General features: G+C 43.6%; 1 protein-coding gene across 3 annotated transcripts in view; it reads right to left on the bottom strand.

Moving 5' to 3' along the window:
- The window catches only part of LOC127433683 (collagen alpha-1(XXVII) chain B-like), a 134,167-nt gene that overhangs the window by 46,042 nt on the left and 61,872 nt on the right, over positions 1 to 26,253 (bottom strand). For all 3 annotated transcript variants that reach the window (XR_007895913.1, XR_007895914.1, XM_051685778.1), the window contains exons 13-23: positions 25,206 to 25,259; positions 19,125 to 19,169; positions 18,582 to 18,635; positions 17,502 to 17,546; positions 16,420 to 16,473; positions 16,205 to 16,258; positions 16,001 to 16,054; positions 11,062 to 11,115; positions 10,100 to 10,153; positions 1,116 to 1,160; positions 444 to 497 (exon numbers count right to left, since the gene is read on the bottom strand). Coding sequence is in view for 1 of the 3 variants with exons in the window: in XM_051685778.1 (XP_051541738.1) it covers positions 444 to 497; positions 1,116 to 1,160; positions 10,100 to 10,153; positions 11,062 to 11,115; positions 16,001 to 16,054; positions 16,205 to 16,258; positions 16,420 to 16,473; positions 17,502 to 17,546; positions 18,582 to 18,635; positions 19,125 to 19,169; positions 25,206 to 25,259 (567 nt within the window). In the remaining 2 variants the exon portion in view is untranslated. The remainder of the gene's footprint in view (positions 1 to 443; positions 498 to 1,115; positions 1,161 to 10,099; positions 10,154 to 11,061; positions 11,116 to 16,000; positions 16,055 to 16,204; positions 16,259 to 16,419; positions 16,474 to 17,501; positions 17,547 to 18,581; positions 18,636 to 19,124; positions 19,170 to 25,205; positions 25,260 to 26,253) is intronic.

Genomic DNA, 26,253 nt, shown 5'->3' on the forward strand with positions numbered 1-26,253 from the left:
TATCTAATATAGCTTTCAAAAGGCTATATCCAAGTTTTGATGATGATTTACAGTAACAAGCTAACCTACATATTTCTTCTCCATCCAGGTGGTCGTGGACCAATTGTTTTGGTGCAGATCCAAGTGCTATTGCCATGTTCATATAGGCCTATAAGAACCAAACAAAGGGAGAAAACGCACCAGGATCTGAAATAAATGCTGCAAACGAGCCAGGTGTGAATCCTGACAGATGCTAATGCATGCTTGGTTTCCCTCCATTATGCTAATGAAGCTCACACCTGAAAATCACTGGAAGAGGCTACTGTGGCGCCGGCTTTAGTAGATAAACCTAATAAACTAGTGAGTTTGAAAAGGGTGTTTTAAGGGAGTTCACAGACCACAGGCCAAAAGTGCCTCTAGTTGAAGAAACACCCAGTAACAATTTAGCTGTCATGAATTCTTACCTTCATTCCCTCTGCTCCTGGATTTCCAGGGAAACCCTTCCTCCCAGGTCTACCCTAAACAGAAAGCAGAAATGACCCATAGTACTGGACTCCCAACCCTTTAAAAACTCCCTGACATCTCATTAGCTCCTGCTCCTTACACCAATCTCCCCCATCCATCAACATATCAGCTCTCCCAGAGGGAGGAACTTTATTAAATAACTGCTCAGAAATTGAATCAGTCTCCTTGTGCATCAAATCTACATATGATTCTGTTAAGAGTGTCAGCTACTGTTATAACAACAATTTTGGCTGGAATAAAAGTTTGCGAATGTCACACAAAATTCAATCCAAAACAAAATACAGTGTGCTTAAAAAGCTCTGAGGTTTAAATACACACATTATACATGTCTTTGCAGAGTGACTTAAAGGAACACGAGTGGGTTAAATCAACCACATAAGTCACACAAAAAATGCATATCAAATGTAGAAATGTACACTCAATGGAGCTGGGTAACGTCTAAACAACAATTAAATAAATCAAAAGCTTGGTTTGAAAGCCTCTGGTCACAAGTTGCAGGGTACAGTACTTCACAGTGTGAGAAGACTGTAAGCCAATGTTACTGCAAGAACTATGATTTCTAGTTAAAGTTTAACTCAAGATATCCAGTGCAGAATCAAGAGAGCACTCACCTCCGGTCCTGGAGTCCCTGCTGGTCCTATTGGGCCCTCATCCCCCTGTGGTTTAAACAAGATCAGAATTAGATCTAGATTAGATCTAAACATCTACAGTTGAAGTCAGAAGTTTACATACACTTAGGTTAAAGTCATTAAAACTCATTTTAACCACTCCACAGACTTCAGTTTGGCAAACTATAGTTCCCTATCTGTCACTCACTCGATGTTGTGTCGATGTAGTGACACTAGGGGTCACTCTTGGGAGCCCGAGACACCTCTGGTCTTTGATAAAAGGCCGATGAAAATTGGCGAGTGGTATTTGCATGCCACTTCCCAGGACATACGGGTATAAAAGGAGCTGGTATGCAACCACTCATTCAGATTTTCTCTTCGGAGCCGAACGGTCATGCCCACTGAGCTGAATTCCCACGACTGTTCATTCACCTCTGCTGGATCTGACGGCGCATTTCAGCGGCTTCTCCCTCCTCTGCACTGGTGCACTGCAGAGAATGCCCCTGGGCGATTTGGTAGAAATAAGAGTATATTTCTCTAAAAGATCGGCACACGTGGAACATCTTTTTAAAGATGCGTCTTTTTAAAGATGCCTTTGTGTGTTATTCCTGGTTGCACTCGTTATCTCTCGCCTTCTGAAGGTCACGATCACTGTCTTCGTGTCTGGGCACTGCTCACGCGGAGACAGTATTCGTGGATGGGTCATGTACTCATTGCGAGAACATGTCCATGGCAATGTTGCGGTTGCGGCTTACCTTCGTAAGAAAGCAAGCCACCCCAGAGGCTCCCTGCCTCGGTCCTTCTACCCACGGGTATGAGGCCAACGCAGCTAGCACTGGGGGCGATTTGGGGACCTGAATGGGAATGCATCCGCCAGGTATCCCCCGCGGACCACCCATTCCCCAGCATGCTCGTCTGCCCGATCGGGCTTCCAGATGAGTCCGCCGGCTTGTCTCATGGCGAGTTCGACCTCTTATTCGGAGCCCGCGAAAGTGATGAGCTCTCGAGCACAGCATTGGAGAGTGGGCTTGTCCAGTCGGACACGGAAACCTCAGCTGGGCTCCTCCCTTCGGGTGCGGTCTCCCAGTCACAGGCTGACGCGGAGATGACAACATGCTTTCTTGGCAGCCGCAAGTGGCAGGCTAGAATGGAACCCTCTGCTCTCCCCTGAACCCTCGCAGCTCGATGATTGGTTCCTGGGCTCACGGCGCCACTCAAAGCCATGCCCCGCCCCCGTTCCTTTCTTCCCAGAAGTGCATGAAGAGCTGACAAGGTCGTGGGAGGCACTTTTTACTGCCCGGTCCCGATCTTTCAGCTTCCCCGCCCTCACTACCCTCGATGGTGGAGCGGCCAAGGGCTATTCGGTAATCCCCCCGGTGGATAAAGGCACTCGCGGTGCACCTATGCCCAAAGAGCACCGCCACCTGGCGTGTGCGCCCAAAGCTCCCGTCCAAGGACTGTAGGTTTACGTCATCTCTGACGGCCAAGGCCTACGGTGCCGCTGGACAAGCCGCCTCCACCCTGCATGCCATGGCTATCCTGCAAGTCCGCCAAGGCGCTAAAGGAACTGCACGGGGGTAGTTCCGCCCCGGGATTGATGCAGGAGCTTCGCTCCGCGACCGATCTCGCTCTCCGGGCGACGAAGGTCACGGCGCGGTCTCTCGAGCGGGAGCACCACCTTTGGCTCAACCTGGTCGAGATGGGAGAGGCCGACAAGGCTGCCCCATTTCACAAGTTGGCCAGTCCGGCGACACCGAGGACTTTGCCCAGCAGTTCTCAGCGGTGAAGCAGCAGACAGAGGTTATCCGGCACATCCTGCCCCAGCGCGGCTCAAGATCCCGCACCCCGTCTGCTCGTCGCCAAGGGTGTCCCCTTGCGGTGACTGCACCAGCTCCGCCGCGGCGTGGAGCCCACCGCAGGAAGCAGATGCCACCTGTCTCGCGGCCGACAAGAACCCGCAAAAGGCTTCGAAGCGCCCCTAAGACGGTAAGCAGACCACTCCATCCCCCGGTCGAGGGCCGGGAGGAGAATCTTTTGTTACTATTGCATTTAATTGCGCTGCATGCCCAAGTGGCTACAGTACCCAAGAGTTCAGCAAGAGCGGTTTCCTTGTTCCCTGGGTCATGTGTCCGGTGTGCACGGCCGTCATCATGACCACGTCCACCACTCTATTTGGCAGGATTGGCACTCCAGCGGTGGTCTCCCTGCCCCCGAGCGCCCAGCTGTGGCACAAATCCGCCCCCAATGTGACTCCACAGTCTCCACAGGTCACGAGGACAGGCCTCTTCCTCCCAGGTCCCAGGCTCTTCCGGGGATGGTCACAAGGAGCCAGGTAAGTACTAAGTACTTCGATGTCCCTAAACTCAACACGGCCACGACATGGTGTGGCACCTCGAGCTCCGTCCCGCCGCGAGGCCCCACCTGCCAGTACATCCGACGTTGTCCCTTTGGTCCCCCTTGCGCAGAACTTGGATGCGTGGCTTGCGCTTTCCAATCCGTCGCGATGGCTGGTCCGGACCGTCCGACTCGGCTACGCGATTCAGTTCACCAGGCGTCCGCCCAGGTTCAGTGGTATCCACTTCACCTTGGTGAAGAACGAAAATGCTGCTACCTTGCGTGCGGAGATCGCCACCCTCCTATGGAAGGGTGCGATAGAACCTGTCCCTCCGGCAGAGATGAAGAAGGGGTTTTACAGCCCCTAATTCATCGTACCGAAAAAAGGCGGTGGGTTGCATCCAATCTTGGACCTGCGAGTACTGAGCCAGGCTTTTCACAGACTCCTGTTCAAGATGCTGACGCAAAAACGCATTTTGGCGAGTGTCCAGCATCAAGATTGGTTCGCGGCGGTAGACCTGAAGGACGCGTACTTTCACGTCTCGATTCTACCTCGAAACAGACCCTTCCTGCAGTTTGCATTTGAGGGTCAGGCCTATGAGTACAAGGTCCTCCCTTTTGGCCTGTCCTGGTCCCCTTGCGAAGGTCGCAGAGGCAGCTCTTGCCCCATTAAGGGAAGTAGGCATTCGCATTCTCAACTATCTCGACGATTGGCTAATCCTAGCTCACTCTCGGGACATGTTGTGTGCACACAGGGACTTGGTGCTCTCGCACCTCAGCCAATTAGGGCTTCGGGTCAACTGGGAAAAGAGCAAGCTCCTCCCAGTTCAGAGCATCTCTTTTCTCAGTTTGGAGTTGGACTCAGTCTCATTGACAGCGTGCTTCATGAACGAGCATGCACAGTCGGTGCTGACATGTTTGAAGGTGTTCAAACAGAAAACAGCGGTTCCACTGAAACTCTTTCAGAGGCTCCTGGGGCATATGGCATCCTCAGCGGTGGCCACCCCGCTCGGGCTGATGCATATGAGGCTGCTTCATTACTGGCTTCAGACTCGAGTCCTGAGATGGGCATGGCACCGCGGGACACATCGCGTGGCCATCATGCCGATCTGTCACCGTCTCTTCAGCCCTTGGACCGCCCTCTCATTTCTACAGGCAGGTGTTCCCCTAAAGCAGGTCTCCAGGTGCGTCGTGGTCATGACAGACACCTCCAAAATGGGCTGGGGCGCTGTTTGCAACGGGTACGTAGCCGCCGGCTTATGGACGGGCCCGCGGCTGCATTGGCACATCAACTGCCTTGAGTTGTTGGCAATTCTGCTCACCCTGTGAAGGTTCCGGCCGTTGATCCAGGGCAAGCACGTGTTTGTTCGGACAGACAACACGGCAACGGTAGCATATGTCAACCGCCAAGGCGGTCTGCGCTCTCGTTGTATGTCACAACTCGCCTGCCGTCTCCTCCTCTGGAGTCAGCAGCACTTCAAGTCGCTGTGAGCCACTCACATCCTGGGTGACCTCAACACTGCAGTGGACGCTCTGTCACGGCAGGTTACCCTCAGGGGAGAGTGGAGACTCCACCTTCAAATGGTCCAGCTGATTTGGAGTCGATTCGGACAGGCACAGGTAGACCTGTTCGCCTCCCAAGAGTCCTCCCACTGTCTGCTCTGGTACGCCCGGACCGAGGCACCTCTTGGCACAGACGCGCTGGCACACAGCCTTGTTCCCTCATGGGACCTCTCTGTCATTCTTCAGCATCTACAGAGAGCCCCCTTTAAGCCTTTGCAGTCAGCTGAGCTTAAGGCACTCTCCTTGAAGACTGCCCTCCTGACTGCGCTCACTTCCATCAAGAGGGTAGGAGACTTGAAAGCGTTCTCTGTCAGCGAAACGTGCCTGGAGTTCGGTCCGGGCCACTCTCACGTGATCTTGAGACCCCGAACGGGCTATGTGCCCAAGGTTCCCATGACCCCTTTTAGGGACCAGGTGGTGAACCTGCGAGCACTGCCCCAGGAGGAGGCAGACCCAGCCCTGTCGTTACTGTGTCTGGTGCGTGCTTTACGCATCTATTTGGATCGCACGCAGAGCTTTACGATCTCTGAGCAGCTCTTTGTCTGCTTTGGTGCACAGCGGAAAGGAAGCGCTGTCTCCAAGCAAAGGATCGCCCACTGGCTCATTGACGCCACAGCTATGGCATATCACGCCCAGGACGTGCCGCCCCCAGTAGGGCTACGAACCCATTCTACCAGGGGTGTAGCGGCCTCCTGGGCCCTGGCCAGGGGTGCCTCTCTAACAGACATTTGCAGAGCAGCGGGCTGGGCAACACCCAACACCTTTGCAAGGTTCTACAACCTCCGGGTGGAACCGGTTTCGTCCCAGGTAGTGGCACACAATACAAGCGGATAAGTCCGGGATAGCCGGCCGGGTGCATCACTCGCACATAGTGCCTTTCACCTCCTCTGAGCTGAAGACGTGCGGCATTAATTCCCAGTAGTGTTCACAAACTATGTTCCCTGGTTGACTTCCTCCAAGCCCTGTGGCAGTCGAGTTTTCGGAGAGACTCGCTGCCGGCCCAGTACATGTGCTAACTAAGAGCCCTATTCTGGGGTAGGTGCTCCGCGTGTGGTGGTTCCCTGTAAGGTAACCCCATGCGATTTATATCTTCCGCTAATTCGTTTCCCTGTTGGCAAACTGCATCTTCCTTGGGCAGAGCCCCCTCTGCCACAGTCTCCATGTTTGTAGTAACTCCTCCCCATTGGGTAGGATCTACCATGAGACTTCTCCACATGGTCAGCAAGACCATGTGACATATTTTCCACTTAAATATCCCCCCCACTCTTTGGGCGAGGTGTGGTCTCCGCGGTGTCCTCCCCTTGGGAGGGACACCCCCCGACTAGACTTGGTGGCCCAGTCGGATAATCCCCCTTGTTTTTTAGGGAGTGGAAAAAAGAAGGGGAAAAGAGGCCAAGACTGGGTTAGCCTGTCTCTATCTTTTGGGTAGTCGACTTGTCCCCAAAGGGCCGTTTGACACTCATAACTATTTTGGGGGAGGTTACGTGTCGGCCTGGTGCGCTGGCTACAAGGCACACAGTTGTCTGCCCGTCACACACCGCCAGTTCATGTAACACAGTTCAGCCAGTTGCAGCGTTTTGTATAGGGATCCCTAGTGTAACTATATCGACACAATGTCGAGTGAGTGACAGATAGGGAATGTCATGGTTACTTGCGTAACCTCCGTTCCCTGATGGAGGGAACGAGACGTTGTGTTCCTCCTGACACAACGCTGAAATGGCCGGACCTTGTCTCGGCTCCTCAGCATAAAATCTGAATGAGTGGTTGCATACAAGCTCCTTTTATACCCGTATGTACAGGGGAGTGGCATGCAAATACCACTCGCCAATTTTCATTGGCCTTTTATCAAAGACCAGAGGTGTCTCGGGCTCCCAAGAGTGACCCCTGGTGTCACTACATCGACACAACGTCTCGTTCCCTCCATCAGGGAACGGAGGTTACGCAAGTAACCATGACGTTTTGGCAAGTCGAGATGGGAGAGGCCGACAAGGCTGCCCCATTTCACAAGTTGGCCAGTCCGGCGACACCGAGGACTTTGCCCAGCAGTTCTCAGCGGTGAAGTTGTTTACAGACAGATTGTTTCACTTCTAATTGACTATATCACAATTCCATTGGGTCTGAAGTTTACATTCACTAAGTTATCTGTGCCTTCAAGCAGCTTGGAAAATTCCAGAAAATTATGTCAAGCCTTTAGGCAATTAGCCAATTAGCTTCTGATAGGAGGTGTACTGAATTGGAGGTGTACCTTTGGATGTATTTTAAGGCCTACCTTCAAACTCAGTGCCTCTTTGCTTGACATCATGGGAAAATCAAAGAAATCAGCCAAAACCTCAGAAAAATATTTGTGGACCTCCACAAGTCTGGTTCATCTTTGGGAGCAATATCCAAACACCTGAAGATTCCATGTTCATCTGTACAAACAATAGCACGCAAATATAAACACACAGCCATCATACCTCTCAGGAAGGAGACGCATTCTGTCTCCTTGAGATGAACGTAGTTTGGTGCGAAAAGTGCAAATCAATCCCAGAAAAATAGCACAGGAACTTGTGAAGATGCTGGAGGAAACAGGTAGACAAGTATCTATATTCACAGTCAAACAAGTCCTATATCGACATAACCTGAAAGGCTGCTCAGCAAGGAAGAAGCAACTGCTCCACAACTGCCAGACTACAGTTTGCACTTGCACATGGGCACAAATATCTTACTCTTTGTAGAAATGTTCTCTGGTCTGATGAAACAAAAATTTAACTTTTTAGCCATAATGACCATCATTATGTTTGGAGGAAAAAGGGTGAGACTTGCAAGCCGAAGAACACATCATCCCATCCGTGAAGCATGGGGTTGGCAGCATCATGTTGTGGGGGTGCTTTGCTGCAGGAGGGACTGGTGCATTTCACAAAACAGATGGCATCATGAGGAAGGAAAATTATGTGGATATATTGAAGCAACATCTCAAGACATCAGCCAGGAAGTTAAAGCTCAGTCGCAAATGGGTCTTCCAAATGGACATTGACCCCAAGCATACCTCCAAAGTTGTGGCAAAATGGCTTAAGGACAACAAAGTCAAGAAATTGGAGTGGCCATCACATATCCCTGACCTCAATCTGATCGAAATTTTGTAGGCTGAACTGAAAAAGCGTGTGCGAGCAAGGAGGCCTAAAGACCTGACTCAGTTGCACCAGCTCTGTCTGGAGGAATGGGCCAAAATTCCAGCAACCTATTGTGAGAAGCTTGTGGAAGGCTACCTAAAATGTTTGGCCCAAGTTAAAACATTTTTTTTTTTTCCTTTTTCATCCAGGTCCACATCAAGTTAAACAATTTAAAGGCAATGCTACCAAATACTAACTATGTGTATGTAAACTTCTGACCCACTGGGAATGTGATGAAAGAATGCTGAAATATATAATTCTCTCTATGATTATTCTGACATTTCACATTCTTAAAATAAAGTAGTGACCCTAACTGACCTAAGACAGGGAATGTTTTCTACTATTAAATGTCAGGAATTGTGAAAAACTGAGTTTAAATGTATTTGGCTAAGATGTATTTGAACTTCTGACTTCAACTTGTAGTTTATACTCTCTTTTGTACAGACATTTGTTTATCTTTGTTTCAATATGCATATGACCACACTGTAAAAAATTAAAAGTTGAGTCAATTTTAAAAAGTAGCTAAGGCAACAAGCTGCAAAGCATTTTTGAGTTTACTCAACTTCAGGCAAATTAGTTTTACCAACTTAGCAATTCAAGTTGGATCTTAATACAAAAAGTTCTCAAAAATATAAATGATCATTAAGTTCAATAAATTAAAATTTTTAAGTATAGCTGTCCATATTTTTCAATACTCTTGAAAATAATATAATACAAAACATTTTTAAGCAGATATATATTTTGACATAAGATCACGTATGAGCCCCACCAAAAGACCAAATATTTGGCCTAACTTGGTGGTAAAATGGTGGTGTAGGTTACAAGTACTTCCAATTTTTAGAAGTTGAATCAACTTTATATATAAAGAAACTTCAAAGTGAACACTAATTACCCTGATGGTGACTTTAAACAAAACAACTTTTTACAGCAAAACATAATTAAAAACATTTATTAAATCAAAACAGATTATTTACAAATTATTTATATATGTCCTCATAAGTAGGCACGCTTTGACCAAACACACTTAAATTCAAGAGCAGGTGATTGTGGGTAGTGTCTTCAGCCACAATGCTTCTCCAGTGGGCATGCTCAGTAGCAGGTGCAACAATGTGAAGTTCATAGTGCTCAGCCTTACAAGGTTCCCCCAGATTTTGACCCATGAATTTTCAAGACCTTTCCATGATTTTAACAAATGCATAACATCATTAAAGATATGAGTCGAAATCAAAGATTTAAATTTCCACATATTTCCTGATTTTCCATGGTAGAGCCTGGCTTTATAGACTTACAACAGTAAAATTTAAACTTCCATTTCACAGAGGTGCACAAAGTTTCAAAAGAGGCATGAGCATGCTCAAAAGCCTGTATGTTCTACCTTCACCACCAAACTTGATACTGTATGTGCTCACTGTTGCTCTGACTTAAATGGAATAAAAGCTGACTTAATAGATTGTTTTAAGTAAACTCACTTTTTTCGACATTAGATAGTTCAATCAACTCGTAGCTTAAAATGTAGCTTATTTGACAAAATTGAAGTTGGATTTTTTTTTTTACAGTGCAGCAGCTCCCTAAAAACACTGCTTCTGCAGTGCATCAAAATAGTGTATAATGTAATCTTGGAACCTCTGGGTACTATACCACCTAATAAGTGCTCACTGTTGCTCTGACTTAAATGGCATAAAAGTTTACTTAATTCATTGATTGAAGTAAACTCACTTTTTTCAACATATACATATACATATACATATATACACGTATATACATATGCATATACAGCATATACAGTATGTATATACAGTAATATATACACAGTGTATATGTTAACTGCAGAATCTCTGAATCTATGTAGTTATTAGATGTTAGTTATTAATACATCTAATGTATAATTTGATGAGCCATTTGATTTTTTCTATATAATATATTTTTGGCGGGTCCCACCTCCAGTCCAGAATCTCCTCTCAGGCCTGGAATCCCTTTCACTCCTGTGTTTCCCTGGAAAATATCAATTAATTAGTAAAACCAAGACAGTAAAGCCTAAAGCCCCGTTCACACCACCAGCAACACACAGCAACAAAGCAACTGGATGACATTCATTTTCAATGACATGACAAAGTTGAGAAAAGTTTAACTTTATGAAAATGACGAGCGACATTCGGGAGTGACAATCAGTGAGAGAGAAGGCAGTGCAGGCTCTGTCGAGTGCAGGCAAGACAGAGGAAAAGTTATAATGTTGTGAGGGATTTCACTGTTCTATATCATTTGTCTGTAATCACATGCATTGATATAATAAAACAATGGTGCGTGGAAAACAGTTCGATTCATAAAGTGATAGATCATTAATTTTGTTCCAGACATGACGTATTGAGTCAGTTACATAAAGGCACTCTCCCCTGCAGATTGTTCTTTTTGTAGAGGCAAGAGAACTGATTTCTTGTCAAATTAGTATGAAATATTAGTTTTACCAGCAGTACATCTTATCTGTGACCAGATTTTTTTTAAATATGGCCAGATGGGCAGTTCACCAATAATGAAGAGACAGCAGTAGGAACTCCCACTAGCGACTTCACAGTACAGAGACTCGTGACATCCAGTGACAAAGTCACTGGTGGTGCAAACGGGACTTTACTCTTTAGGGCCTGGAATCTAAAGGCTCACAGACAATTGTTGTACAGAAATAGATAAAAACAGTAGTTTAAAGCACTTTAAAGCATGTACCACTCTGACTTTTTGTCTCACTCTTTGCTATATGACAAAGTACCTACTGTAGTAGTGTCGAGTCAAATATACCACAAAATTAGTGTGTTATCTAGTAATTTAAAACAATTATATACAGTAATTGTTACTTGATTAAAGTAAATGAAACCTTGTAAATTCCACTATTAAGTAAGGAAGTTACAAACCTTTGGGCCCTCAACACCATTCTGTCCTGGTGGTCCAATATCGCCTGGAAAGCCCTGATGAAAAGTAATGAAATCAGACAATAAGACTGTCTTTATGAATTTGGCACATGCTTCATAGTTTAAGAAGATTCCCTCTGTCTCCTTCCTCTGTAGATACATTCACACTGATAGTAATTTAATGGATAGAGGTTTTCAAATCGTTGTGCTGTTGGTTGCTAGTAGATTTCAGAGATGTTCACAAGTCTCTGACGCAGAGCTCATGTCAATTGCCTTTGAGGATAAGTAAAGTCTTAAGACAATTGCCTATGAGTCTAAGTTTCAAGTTAATTGCCGCTGAGCTGAAGTCAAGTTGTCAAGTCAATTGCCTAGGAGTCTGTCAAGTCTCATCTCAATTGCCTTTTAAGTCTTAGTTAGGACTTAATTAAATTGCCAATAAGTCTAAGTCTTGAGTCAATTTCCTATGAGTCGAGTCTCATGTCAATTACTTGTGATTCTAAGTCTCAAGTCAATTGCTTATAAGTATAAGTGAAGTCTTAAATCAATTGCCTATGAGTCTAAGTCAAGTCTCAAGTCGAATTGTCAATGAGTCTAAGTGAAGTCTTAGGTCTATTTCTTGTGAGTCTAATTCTCAAGTTAATTGCCAAGGAGTCTAATTTAAGTCTGAAGTCAATTGCCTAGATGTCTAAGTCAAGTCTCAAGTCAAATGCCTATGAGTCAAAGTCTCAAGTCAATTGCCTATGAACCTTTGTCTCAAGTTAATTACCTAGGAGATGAATTCAAGTCTCAAGTTAATTGCCTATGAACCTTTGTCTCAAGTTAATTGCCTAGGAGACGAATTCAAGTCTCAAGTTAATTGCTTAAGGGTCTGTGGCAGCGGGGGTGTGGTCGAGCATTCATCTGGAGAGAGAGAAAGCGGTAAGGGTGCACACACCTGAGCACTATAATGTCTAACACCTGTTTCTGATTGTAGTAAGCACTGGGGAGAGCAATAAAAAGGGACCATACCAGAGACGAGGGAGAGAGAGCTACCCATCTGAAAGAGACTGTGTTGTGTTTAAGCTAAAGAGTGTTATGCTGAAAAGCCCTTTTCAGTTTGTTTATTTAAGTTATACCTTCGAGTTGAAGCCCAAGTTTCCTGTGTCCTCCTTTCCCTTCCTTCCTTGAACATTTACACTGGTGCTGAAACCTAGGAGAATTGGAGGAAATATGCCGGCATGGAGTCCTCGCAGTTGACGGAAGTCATCAAGTCCCTCACCAGTATGCACCATGTGCAACATCAGGGCCTGCTTGAGCTACGCCAGGACCAATACTGCCGATTCCTGGAGGTGCTTAAAGCTCAAGCAGAGGACCGCCACACGATCCGGAGCCTACTACACCAGGAGAAAGCCCCGGCTGCGACCCTGGACCCAACAGCCCCCATGCCCCCGGCTGCCCTCATGAAGATGGGGGCAGAAGATGATCCCAAGGCCTTCCTGGATCTGTTCGAGAGCCGAGATCTGGGGCTGGCCGCGTGTTCAGTGGGTGGCCAGACTCATCCCACTTTTGTCTGGGGAAGCTCAACACGTGGCACAACAACTACCGGCGGCAAGTCTCCTGGTGTATGATGATCTGAGGAAGACCATCCTGCAGTGGGTCGGTCACAGCCCTGAGAAATACTGACGACTCTTCTGGTCGATGAAGATGGATGGGCGCGGCCGCCTGTTTGCCTTCACTCAACAGCTTCGGGACGCCTGCTGGAAGTGGCTGCTGGCTGAGGACAATGACACCGAGGGAGTCATCGATCTCGTGATGCTGGAGCAGCTTATCCGTCATCTACCGAAAGGAATGGCGGAGTGGGTCCAGTGTCACTGCCCGGTGTCGCTGGAGGAGGCTGTCCAACTGGCGGAGGACCATGTGTCGGTGTATCAGAGGGCGGAAGAGCCCTCCCACTCTCTCTCTCTCTCTCCCCTCCATCTGTGTTTCCCCCCTCTCTCCCCTCTCACTCTGTCCCTTCACTGCAGACCATCCCAGTACCCCGGAGGCGTGGAACCTGCCACCGAAGCCAGCTCCTCGTTCACGGGGGTTTGTCCCGCTTCCGGTGGCCTCAGTGTCTCGTCGCTCTCCCCCTGAGGTGGATGTATCCACCGACACAGGTGTGGGCATAATGCCTGGGCCGGCCTGCTGGAGTTGCGGGGATCCGGGGCACTTCCTGGACCATTGCCCAGTGATGGAGCTGGGAACTGTGGTCCGGGTCCCCGACACTCCACGGGCTGCCCCTGATCGAATACCGGTGAGTGTCAAGGGGAGTACACATCAAGCCTTGGTGGATACGAGCTGTAACCAGACTACTATACACCAATGTTTGGTTCAAGATGAGGCTTTGGGCTCAAGCAAAAGGGTGAGGGTGAGGTGTGTGCATGGGGATATTCACAATTATCCTGTAGTGACACTCATTATTATATTTCAGGGACAAAAGCAAAGAGTGGACAGCACGTGGACATCGCTTTATATTGGTTCTGGTGGACTATGCAGCGTGATATCCGGAAGCAGTGCCTCTGCGCAACATCTCAGCACGTAGTGTTGTGGAGGCACTATTCAGAATAATCTCCCGAGTGGGGATTCCAAAAGAAATCCTCACTGATCAAGGCACTACATTTATATCACAAACACTACACAAACTGTACGAATTATTGGGTATTAAATTGATTCGCACCAGTGTTTACCATCCACAAACAGACGGGTTGGAGGAACGATTTAATAAAACCCTGAAAAATATGATTCGTAAGTTTGTGCATGAGGATGCTAGAAATTGGGATAAATGGCTCGAACCCCTGTTATTTGCAGTGCGAGAGGTCCCGCAAGCCTCCACAGGGTTTTTGACGTGCTCGACGTCATACGAGAAACTTGGAGGAGGTACCTTCAAACAGTAAAAATGAAATCCAATATGTTCTTGATCTTAGAGCAAAACTCCACACTTTGGGTCAACTAACATAGGAAAATTTGCTCCAAGCTCAGGAACATCAAAGCCGGTTGTATAACAAGGGTACTCGGCTACGGGAATTTGCACCGGGAGATAAAGTGCTCATATTACTCCCCACATCGAGCTCTAAATTACTTGCCAAGTGGCAAGGGCCCTTTGAGGTCACACGACGAGTGGGAGATCTCGATTATGAGGTAAAACGAACAGATAGAGGTGATGCACATCAAATACCATCTCAACCTTCTGAAATTATGGAGGGAGGTAGTCCCTGTGACGTTGGCAATGGTAGTTCCAGAGAGGGTGGGGCTTGGACTGGAGGTGAACATAAAAGCAAATCATGTCACTCCGGTCACTTGTGGAGACCACCTCTCACAATATCAAGTCACAGAGGTTGCCAAGTTGCAGAAAGAATTTGTAGACACGTTTTCTCCTCTGCCGGGTCGTACAAACCTCATCCAGCACCACATCGAGACGACACCTGGGGTAGTGGTACATAGCCGTCCCTACCGACTGCCTGAGCACAAAAAGAAAATTAGTTCAGGAAGAATTAAATGCAATGCTTGATATGGGAATAATAGAGGAATCCCACAGAAATTGGTCCATCCCAATTGTTCTAGTTCCTAAGAGCGACGGGTCCGTACGGTTTTGTGTGGATTATAGGAAAGTTAATGCAGTGTCTAAATTTGATGCATACCCAATGTCTCGTATTGATGAGTTGCTCGATCGGTTGGGCACAGCTCGCTTTTATTCGACACTGGATCTGTTGGGGCAGGCCTTCACCCTCTGTTCAGATCACACCCCACTCCAATAGCTTCACCGCATGAAAGATACCAACGTGCGGATCACCCGTTGGTATCTGGCTCTTCAGCCGTTTAGGTTCGAGGTGGTCCACAGAACGGGGGCGCAGATGGCTGTTGCGGACTTCCTTTCCAGAAATGGGTGGGGAGTGGTGGGCAGACTGGATGACTCCCAAGCCTGAGTCGAGCGGTGGGGATATGTGGCGGCGGGGGTGGTTTCGAGTGTTCGTCCAGAGAGAGAGAATGTGGTAAGGGTGCACACACCTGAGCTCTATAATGTCTAACACCTCTTTCTGACTGCAGTAAGCACTGGGAAGAGCGATAAAAAAGGGACCACACCAGAGACGAGGGAGAGAGAGCTACCTATCTGAAAGAGACTCTGTTGTGCTTAAGCTAAAGAGTGTTATGCTGAAAAGACCCTTTGAGTATGTTTATTAAAGTTATACCTTTGAGTTGAAGCCCAAGTTTCCTGTGTCCTCCTTTCCCTCCCTTCCTTGAACATTTACAGTCTAAGTCAAATATCAAGTCAACTGCCAATGAGTCTAAGTCTCATATCAATTGCCTGAGTCTAAGTCAAGTCTCAAGTCAATTGCATGAGTCTATGCCAAGTCTCAAGTTAATTGCCTATGAGTCTAAGACAGGTCTCAAGTCAAATGCCTTTCAGTTCAAGTCAAGTCTAAACTCAATTGCCTATGAGTTGAATTCAAGTCTCAAATCAAAGGCCTATAAGTCAAAGTCTCAAGTCAAATGCCAAAAAGTCGAAGTCAAGTCTCAAGTCAACTGCCTATGATTCTAAGAGAGGTCTCAAGTCAAATGCCTTTCAGTCCAAGTCAAGTCTAAACTCAATTGCCTATGAATTGAATTCAAGTCTCAAATCAAAGGCCTATAAGTCAAAGTCTCAAGTCAAATGCCTAGGAGTGTAAGTTAAATCTCAAGTCAATTGCCTTTATGTCGGAGTCAAGAGACAAGTCAATTGTCTATAAGTCTGAGTCAAGCCTCAAGTCCCATCACCTCAAATCACCAACTCTAATTAAAAGAACTTCTGGTCACTTAGTCACTGCTAGTAGCTGTGAGAGAGAATGCACCTTAATAGCTATTGGATGACTGTGTAAGCTTTTTATAGTACAGGTGCAAATGAATGGACATCTTGTTGTACTGCAATGGTTTAAATGAGTACAATTACCTCAGGGCCAGGTGGGCCTGGCAAACCATTTGGGCCACGATCTCCAGGCTTACCCTAAAAGAATACAAAGAGTACAATAGTACAAACAGCTTACTATTACATGGATCTTTTTAAAGTCAGTGCTAAAGATTAATTGCCACAGTAAATATTTCATGCCTGTTTTACAGTCCTAAATAATAATAAAAAAAAGCCTTATGAATTAACCTGTGGCCCTTGCTTTCCTCGAATTCCCGGTAAACCTGGTAAGCCTTGAACACCCTGGAAAATTCAATTAAGTTACCATCAGTTATTCCGAAATCCCTTGGTGGGTTTGAATTCATTCAAATACACACAAGTACAAACACATGCACACACACCAACATAGGCACCATATACACTGTAAGTGAATAGGTGAAAGGAAAAGATGTGAGACAAAATACCTTGTCACCTTGAAATCCGGGTTCCCCGGGTTCTCCTGGCAACCCGTCTTCACCCTGTCAACACAGACAACAAAAAGTCACTCTCTCAGGAAGTCTCCGCAGTTCAATCACAAAATTAGTCAAGTTCTCCAGATATTTATGGTCATGTTTCAATGTGGCTTATGTTAAGCTGTAGACATGGAGACTAAAACAGCTGTCCAAAACATAGCCTTCAGAAAATCTTGCCAGGCAGCAAAATAGAACATTTCAGTTCTGTGCTGTCAGCACCTACTGCATCTAGAGGGCAGACAGAAAGGTTGCCAGCTGGACTGTCAAAGCAGTGAGGCAGACGCTGTACTGTTTAACCCTTGACCACTCAGCTCTAATATTAAAGTCAACATGTATGATTTTACTGTAATGTGGCGATTTAATCGATCTGAAATTGATTGTATAATGAAATGTTGTCTCATTATGACAAGTGGTTAAAGGGTAGGGGTTGAAAAATAAGAGCGCTTGGTGATGTCAGCGGAAAAGGACATTTTAGAGGTGGAGCAAGTTATTACATTTTGATGAAAAAATATTTGTTTTTATTGCAATAGTGTTAACCAGTAACATGTATTAAAAGGACAGTTCACCCAAAAATGAAAATTCACCATTTACTAATTTATTACATTATATTTATGGATTTGGCAGACAGTTTTATCCAAAGAGACAAATCCATATTACTTTTGTTTTCGTGAAATACACGAGGAGAAATGTTTGAAAACGTTTATGCGCTATACAATAAAAATGAATGGTGATTGAGGCTATCATTTATAACATTCTGCCTAACATTATCTGTTCCATGGAAAAAAAGGTCATATGGGTCTGAAACAATAGGAGGGTAAGTAAATGATGCAGAATTTTCATTTTTGGTTCAACTTACACTTTAAGGAAATAAATATGGTATATTTTGATGTCACGCTGTCTTCATTGGGCAACTTTTTGACAGTCATCTCACTGTAAAAGCGCCCCAGTTTCCCTGAATTCACCCTACTCTTTAATTCTAACTGTTGCAATCAAATCCAGAACAAACAAAAGCTAATAATGTGTATTCAGATCACCTTATCACCTTTCAGTCCAGGTTCTCCTGGGTTTCCTGGCACACCCTGCATGACACCAGAGAGACAGAAGTTAAAACGAAGGAATAGTACAATTGCCCATTGTTTTATGGATGGAGCTCATGCCTTACAAACATTGTGGTTGGCCCTTGAAGGCAAACTGAATTAATCCCTGAGTAAATGGCTTTGTCTTCAATATTTGCTGCTATGAAAAGAAGTCATATCAATTTGGTATTCATGAAACATGTTAATAAAGAAAGTCAAAATACTTCATTGTAATCAAGAAAAATGTAAGCGCTTTGAAGATTCTCAAATGGAGATGGATCTGTTTTTCGATGACGAAATATGTTTTCCTATCTCAGCATAATTTGCAAAGACAACTATAGCAAAACCATTTCTAAATTGTTTTCACTGTTGAAACACTGAGGCACTGTTTGTTTGACATGTCAACACCTGGCTCAACCAATGGTTTAAGCTTGAGACAGGACTTTTAAGGATGAATTGATCACTGGATTAGATTGCCGGGTTAGTGACATCAAATCTTTTAAAGATATTTCAAAGAGTGTCGTTTGAGGAATGTAGTAGCAAGTAAAGCAGGTATCCACAAGCTCAAGTGCATATTCTGCTTTGTTTTCACAGTTATGTGTGTGAAATAGCCTGTACTGAGGTTTTCTGTGCTGTACTTAAGATTCTCAACACATTTTCCTCTTTTTTTCCTGTGTGTTTTATATGCAATCGCTCACAGACCAAGGGCGACATTATTAAAATTATTTTTTTCCCCCACGCCAGTCTTTATTATGGCATTACATATCTCAGATAACCTCACACCTAAATGGCACATAATGACAAAACCGATCATGATTGGTTGCTTTACGTGCCAGTCAAATGGTTCTACCTGTGTAAGTTTTGATTCTAGGACAGTTTAAGCTGCAGTAAGCCCCAGACCTTTGCTGTTTCAGACAAACATCTGGCTATGCGAGACTGCACTGCCCCCTAACCCTAAGGTTATTCAGCCCTAAGCCTAATAGTGGTGCTAATGTTTGTAACTAATTTATTTGGTCATAACAATTCCAGAGTAATCACCTTAAGTCCCGCTGGCCCAGGAAGACCCATATTTCCAACCGGGCCCAGATCACCCTGCCATTAAACAAAGACAAATACACAATAAAGAATATAAACATATTAAAAATAAAAAAAGCTTTCATATACTATACAATATTCAGAGGAAGACATGGAATAGTGGGGTCTCTCATTCACTAGTAATTCTCAAACAGGTTCATGCAAAAATGTCACCTGTATTCACAACAGGTGCATACGCACACATTTGTTCTTACTGTGCCCTCATTCTAACTTTGATGAATGCGGAACCCATATCAGAGTGTGTGCTTGCAGTTAGTAAATAATATAGTAAAAACTATTTTGGCTTAACACATTCCATGTTTGAGTCAGTTTTAAATGTTATCCCAAATTGTTAATGCAAACTTACTTATGAATTATGATATATGTGAAATTGATAGCACACAAATAAGTGCATACAGATGGTTAGTGAATGAGACTCATTGATAGGAATGAAAGAACTATAGCTAGAAGGTAAACATGTCAATCGCACAATGTTGGTTTACTCACAATAAGGCCAGGGATACCAACAGGACCTGAGGCACCAATCTCCCCCTATGAGAAACAGAGAGCACATACTGAGCATTACAGGTACAACAGAGTCTCTCTGAGAAGACAGCTCAGTGTTGCCACAGCAGACCTGTGCTGAGAGAAGAGAAAAGGGGGTGAAATCTCTGTTGCCTGATAGCAGGCTAATCTATAGCCTGCATCTCCCCTTCTGTAAGCCAATGAAAGAGATCTGCTGAGGAGCACAGAAAAGTGTTTTGTTGTGTGGGGTGACTGGCCGACTACTAACTGGCATTCCTACTTCCATCCTCACCAGCAGGCCAAAAAATTCCCCTGTGTATTTTCTCTTTCCTTGTTCTTTTGAAAGAGAGGAGATAGATGTCACAAGGTTGACTGCTCTTGCCGACTGACCGCTGATGAAGGAAGAGGACTGAGAAGGAGAGAAGACTGTGTCCTCTCCCTGTGTGATGTGGTTAGGGTTACAGTGCAACAGGGAGTTGAGAGGGTCAGGCAGCCAGGCTAGCGCTTAACTACTGCCAGAGGAAGAGGGCTCAGCTACGGACAGCTCAAGTGTGCCCTTGTGATACATTGTGTGATAGTAGCAAGGACATAAAGTTAGCTCACATGCTTGTGTATTTGAACTAAGCTGAGCGCAATAGATTCCTTACTGAAGCTGTTTTGTAGAGTACATTTGCTGCTTCTGTATGTGGTTGCTGAGGTGTTCCGAGTGGTTTTTGGTATGTTACTATGGGCTGTTCTGAGAGGCTGCTAGGTGGTTCAAAGGGTGTTCTGGGTGGTTGCCAGGGCATTGCTATGTGGTTGCTAAGGTATTTTCTTTGTGGTTTTTACTGGGTTTAAATGAGGTGTTCTAGGTGGATACTAGATGGCTCCAAAGGGTGTTCTAGGTGGTTTCAAGGGCGTTGCTATGTGGTTCCTAAGGCATTCCGAGTCGTTTTAGTGCGTTTCTATGGGGTGCACCAATTATTTGAATTCATAACACTATAAAGATAAAAATAAATAAATAAAAAATAAAATAAAAAAAAGCATTAGAAGCATTTGTTAGAAGCAGTTCCCCCACATGGTATTCGGCCTAATGGTATTCTGGGTGGTTGGTATGTGGTTGCTAAAGCATTCTGAGTATTTTTCAGTGTGTTTATATTAGGTATTCTGGGTAGTTGCGGGGAGGCTCATATGGTGTTCTGGGTGGTTGAAAGGGCGTTGCTATATGGTTGCTAAGGTATTCTGAGTTGTTTTAGTGCTTTTCTATGGGGTGTTTTGGTTGGTTGCTAGGTGGCTGCTTACTGGCTGAATTCAAAAGAGCCCAGTCCACAACTCTCTATGGTTTTCTGGTCCCTAGATATGGCTTGGGATCTTCTTGGTGAGCCTTTGGGTTTTTTTTCACCTGCTTTATTGTCTTCTAGAAATAGTGAAAATCATAGTCTGATTGCATAGAAAAGTCCACAATTTGAGAAATTATTCATGTCCATAGCACAAATGATATGGGAAATGTTACGTGCCAAAGCTTAATAATTAGGGTTAGGGGTTTGTGCAAATCCCTAACTCTAAGTACGATCAATAATAATTGAAATGCTTGCTTTAAAAAGCACCACTAAAAGATAGTGAAATGTGGCTTTGCTTTTGACATTATACATTTATGACAACATACATTTATTGCATTACTAATACATCACAACTACTGTATGTCTTTTGTCATAACTTATAATATGCAAATAAGTGACCAAAAACCATTGGGACATGGAAACATGAAAAATACAGAAAGTATGAAATATTAGGTAATTTAGGGAAAAATAAAATATGGTAAAACAATCATAAGTGAAGCAACCTCTGTAATGGCAAAAACAGATTTCTGCTGTAGACTCCAGTAAGGACAGATGATTTCCCCATTACCAGTATTTCATGAATCAGTGCTGAGAGGCTCACGCTGGCTTGTGTATGTGCGGTGGAACAAATCAAATATATTTTTTAGAGTGGAGTGGTTTGAGTGGCCTGGTCAGCTTGTATAACCATGTGTGCATGACAGTGTATGACAGACAGGAAGAGGGCATGCAGAGGCCAAATAGACTTCACATCTTCAGAAATCTACAACTAAATGAAAACATTTTCAATTTAAATGAAATAAAAATAACTTAACTGCAAAAACTGAAACTAAACTACAACACATTTTTATGAGTCCAAAATTAAAAGACTGGAACTTGTGTCTTGTACCACCACAATCTACCATTCTTCTTGCTCTGCATCTTTACACGACACATCAGAGCCATCTTAAAGCACATTCACACCGACCGAATGCATCCTTGCGCTAAAAAAAAATATATGCAGCGCAACTAATAATACAGAAAGCAGGTGTCTCGAGATGTGTTTTTAACAGTTGTAGTTGAAGAGGCATCTTAAAAACGTGGTACTCCCAGATCTTTTATTTTGAGATAACAACCTCTGCGTTTTTACCATAGGAGAGTGCGTAACAGTCAACTAGCATACAAATGAATACCTGTAAACTGACACCTATATGTTGTCTGTGTCTTCTCTTAGAAAACATCAATTTTATCACAGTAAACTCCACGCATAGTTCACTCCAAAAGGACTGTTTAGTGTAAAACATGTTGAAGATTAGCGCACAGGCGGTCAATTCACTAAGTGATGAGCTGTTCGCTCACAAAATACATTTATTCAGCATACTGAAGCATCTCTTCCACAGACATCCATTCAAAAGGAACGGCCTCTGGTCTTCTCGCTAGTGTACTGCCCATAGAATGTCTATGGGACCGCTGCGTTATGCATTTTGCTGCTAACCTTGAAGGTTCAACTCGCACAGGAGCGCCAGAGCCCTTCTACCAAGGTGATGAAAAAACAACGAGACATGGTGCAATGGCCAAAAGTGTTTGTCTAGCGTGTTTACAATGTTCACAAAGAAAAACAATAGAAAAACAGAGCCAATGAGACTTCAGATCTTCAAAAAACTAAATGAAAACATTTTAAATTAAAAATAAATACTTAAAATACTTCAAAACTGAATACATTCCCCCAAAAATAAATGAATAAATGAAATAAATGAGCTGAGCTCAAATGAATTTGTTTTAGATACACAGTATATTATTGACCTGTTTCAGTTACATCACTTTGCCATATTTGTGACCATCAGCTCCCGCTGGCGGTGAATCGAAAACACCCGTAAAACGATATCAAGAAAAACATAAAAAATTCCTTTTGATCCATGCCAAGTTCCAGGAAAAGTGTATACAGGTCTGAAGACAGCACAAATATTGCCAAATATGACTTTCTCGGACATTTAAATATATTTTATAAATGATTCATTTCCATTCCTTGGCGAGCCTGATGTGTGACCGGCGAGTGCACACGTCTACCGGTTCATCATCATAAACATCTCTCATTCAGAAGCTACAAATGTTTTTGTGCTGTTTTCTTGTCTGATTTGGTCACAATTTCACAAAACATAAGTGATGTTCCCATCTGTATGAATGTAAGAACTGCTTTTAACTCCAGAAGAATACACAAAGCAACCAAGGCATATTAGTGTATTTGACTAATATGTTTACATTGTAGCCTGTTGGTGTGAATAAAGTCTGTGCTTCATAATTGTATGATGTGTCATTTATTGACTAGCATTTATATTTATATACATATTAAAGGAATAGTTCACCCAAAAATGAAAATTTGCTGATAATTTACTCACCCTCAGGCCATCAAAGATGTATCGGAGTTTCTTTCTTCATCAAAACAGAATTTAAGATTTTTAGGATTTCATTTCAGGCCTCCTTCTCTAAACAATGCAAGTGAATGTACTCCATTTTTTGACGGTCCAAAATGCATATTTAGGGTGCATCAAAATAATCCACATTTCTCCAGTCGACAAATAAAGTTCTTCTGCACCCAAACGATTGATTATTTTTAGAAACAAAACAATACTTATATACTTTTTAACTACAAATGTTCGCTTCCATACATCTGTGACGTGCTCATGAGAGGGATGACATAAGCTCGTTGGTAAGGTCACGCGTCATGTGGAGGTGGAGGCAGGAATCGCATCATTGTTTACAAGAGAAGGAGCGCTGTACAAAAGTTTAATTGTCTTTGCTGTAGATTTGTATTTGTATAAGTGTATTGTTCAAAATGATCGTTTGGCATGTGTATCCTGGATGCTTCAACCTTCAGAAACCCCCCAAAAATGCACACCGGGAAAATATTAACTTTTCATCGATTGCCTATACATGATCATGATCAATTGAAGCTCTGGCTTATCGCACTGAACCTGGATATCAGTACACCCCTACATTCTCTCAAATATTGGAAGGTGTGCAGTGAACATTTTACCCCTGATGATTTCAGACCATCGAAAGAAACAAAGAGTCGATATCTGAATTCATCGGCTGTGCCCGTGCTGTTTTTTTCCAGTGAACTCAGGTATGTGTGAGAACTTCGTCATTGTCACGCCTCCCTCGGGCTCTGCACCTCCCTCAGCGCTCCGCTCCTCCTCACAAGATTTCTAATTCACCGCACCTGCATTTAATTCACTCGCTCATCTCTGCCTGCATAAATGACTCACCTTCACGCCACTTCACTGTCAAGTCTCACACAAAGGACTCTAGCTTGACCACGCTGCTCTCACGCAGTGGATATTAACCTGTATTGATCTTAATCTTGCTCTTGATCTTCGTCAATATCTGTTTAGTGCTTACTCTGCTGTTTCACCTGTTACCTCTTCTTCAGTTTGTGAAGCTTCTCTTCTGTGTGATATCACCTGTACCATTGATCTCACTGTGTAAACCCTGTAAATCCTGTGAATCTCAGTAAACGCTCACACTTGGTTTCACTAACTACAACTTGTATGGCTTGAATTCCTGACAGTCATACATATTTCTGCTAAAGAAAAAGCACAAGTAGATAACGGCATTGCTCTGAAATAAAGGATGGTTATTTACTGCAGCAATGTTTTATTATTATTATTTGGAAATTATTAATGTTTTTGTATTTTATATTGTTTCGAAATTGTTTTGACGGTTTTGGTTTGTGAACTGCACTTGGTCTGTGGTCTGTGCAAGTTTCTCTTGTAAACAATGATGCGCTTCCTGCCTCCTCCTCCACATGATGCGTGACCTTACCAGCGAGCTTATGTCATCCCCCTCATGAGCGCACGTCACAGAGATGTATGGAAGCGAACATTTGTAGTTAAAAATTATATAAGTATTGTTTTGTTTCTCAAAATAATCAATCGTTTGGGTGCAGAAGAACTTTATTTGTCGACTGGAGTCATGTGGATTATTTTGATGCACCCTAAATATGCATTTTGGACAGTCAAAAAATGGAGAACATTCACTTGCATTGTTTAGAGGAGGCGGCCTGAAATGAAATCCTAAAAGTCTTAAGTTCTGTTTTGATGAAGAAAAAAACTCAGATACATCTTGGATGGCCTGAGGGTGAATAAATTATCAGCAAATTTTCATTTTTGGGTGAACTATTCCTTTAAACATATACAATATATTGACATTATAGTGCTTTATTTATTTATTTGAGTTGCATGACATACCTTTATATAGTCTGGGTGTTATGAATTAAAAAATCATCCAATGTGCATATCCAGTTTAATTGTCTCCGACTTAATTATTTTATAAATATTATTGACATGTACAGATAAACGACATTTCTGAATAAATTAGCAAAAACCAATAACATCATTGCATGCATACTTTTTCAATATTTATAAACAGAAAAACAAAATGTGCCAGCTTGTGTCACTAAAGTGAAACTAAATTGAAAAGACAAGTTGACAATAAGATAAATAGAAATAATTAGAGTATATAAATAGAAACAAAAATTCCAAATCATAATAACCCTGCCTCGGATGACGTTTTCGGAAAACATTTCTTTTGTGTGGCAATACTCTTTCCTGATATTCTAAACCTGATCATAAACAAAACTTCAAGCATCTAATCCTAAATAACTCTTTGAATTCACAATACTATAAAGATGAAAAATGAGCATTAGAAGCATTTGTTTAAAGTTTCCTCACATGGCAGTCGGTCACATGGTTGTTGCAGCTCAACTTACTGGGTTTCCATCAGGTCCCGGTGGTCCTCGCTCCCCGAAATCTCCTGGAAAGCCCTGAGCACACACATGTGAGAGACAGTAGAGCTTAGCAGAGCAAGCCATAAAGTGCTTTTCCACCATCAGGCTGAACGTTTCTGAGCACAGTGAGGAAAGGATCCAGTACCATTTCCACTTGTGTATGGTTTAGCAAGATACGATTACAAACCATTCTACTCTAGAAAAAACATTTCTCAGTACGGTTAGCCAACCATGATCAACTGTGCTGGAGAAATGGTTATAATCTGTGGCAATTTACGATTGTCAATTTTCCAATGCCAAAGTAACTGTTTCTAGGTAGCTGGCCAAGTTTGCTAATATTTAAGTGAAGTTAACACAAATTTTTATAAAATTGTATATGTTTAGTGCATCTTCATGATTTTATGATGATTATTTTTCTACATGCTTTTTTTGTCAGGCAGGTAGATTACGCTAGCTATCTTATTTAAACTCATAATATATAAATGTATTAATCATATAATATTTTGTCAATAAATGTTCTTTGTAGCTAGTCTGGGAACTTTTACCTTTCTATGTGTTCATGTCCAGTGGCATACACAACCCCTCAGCATATGATGGTAAAGCTCTCGCCTTTTACTCTTTGCTTTCCTTTTTGCTACATGGGCCAAGTGTTTCCTGTGCTTTAGCAGAGTAAAAACGAGGGAAAAAAAGCAGTCCTAAAAACTGGAATATGTGATCATCCTCCATAGCTCACTTGCTTTAATGTTTACCTCTCATGTCACCGCCAATTAATGTATTTGTTATGTACATACTAATCCTGATTTCGCAGCACCACAGTGGAAAAAAAACCCAACTGGCCCGGCACAGAACAGCATGGTTTCGCAATGAGAACCATTTGGCCTGATGGTGGAAAGGCAACTATAGTGAAATCACAATTAGATTCAGGGCTGATACCATTTGTGCATTGCTGTTTCCAGTAACCACATGGTAAACATCAGCCCTTCACTCTAATCCTGCTCAAACCTTTGTGACACCAGAACCACTTTTCTTT

This window comes from Myxocyprinus asiaticus, chromosome 4 (genome assembly GCF_019703515.2).
Source record: "Myxocyprinus asiaticus isolate MX2 ecotype Aquarium Trade chromosome 4, UBuf_Myxa_2, whole genome shotgun sequence".
Taxonomy (NCBI): Eukaryota; Metazoa; Chordata; class Actinopteri; order Cypriniformes; family Catostomidae; genus Myxocyprinus; species Myxocyprinus asiaticus.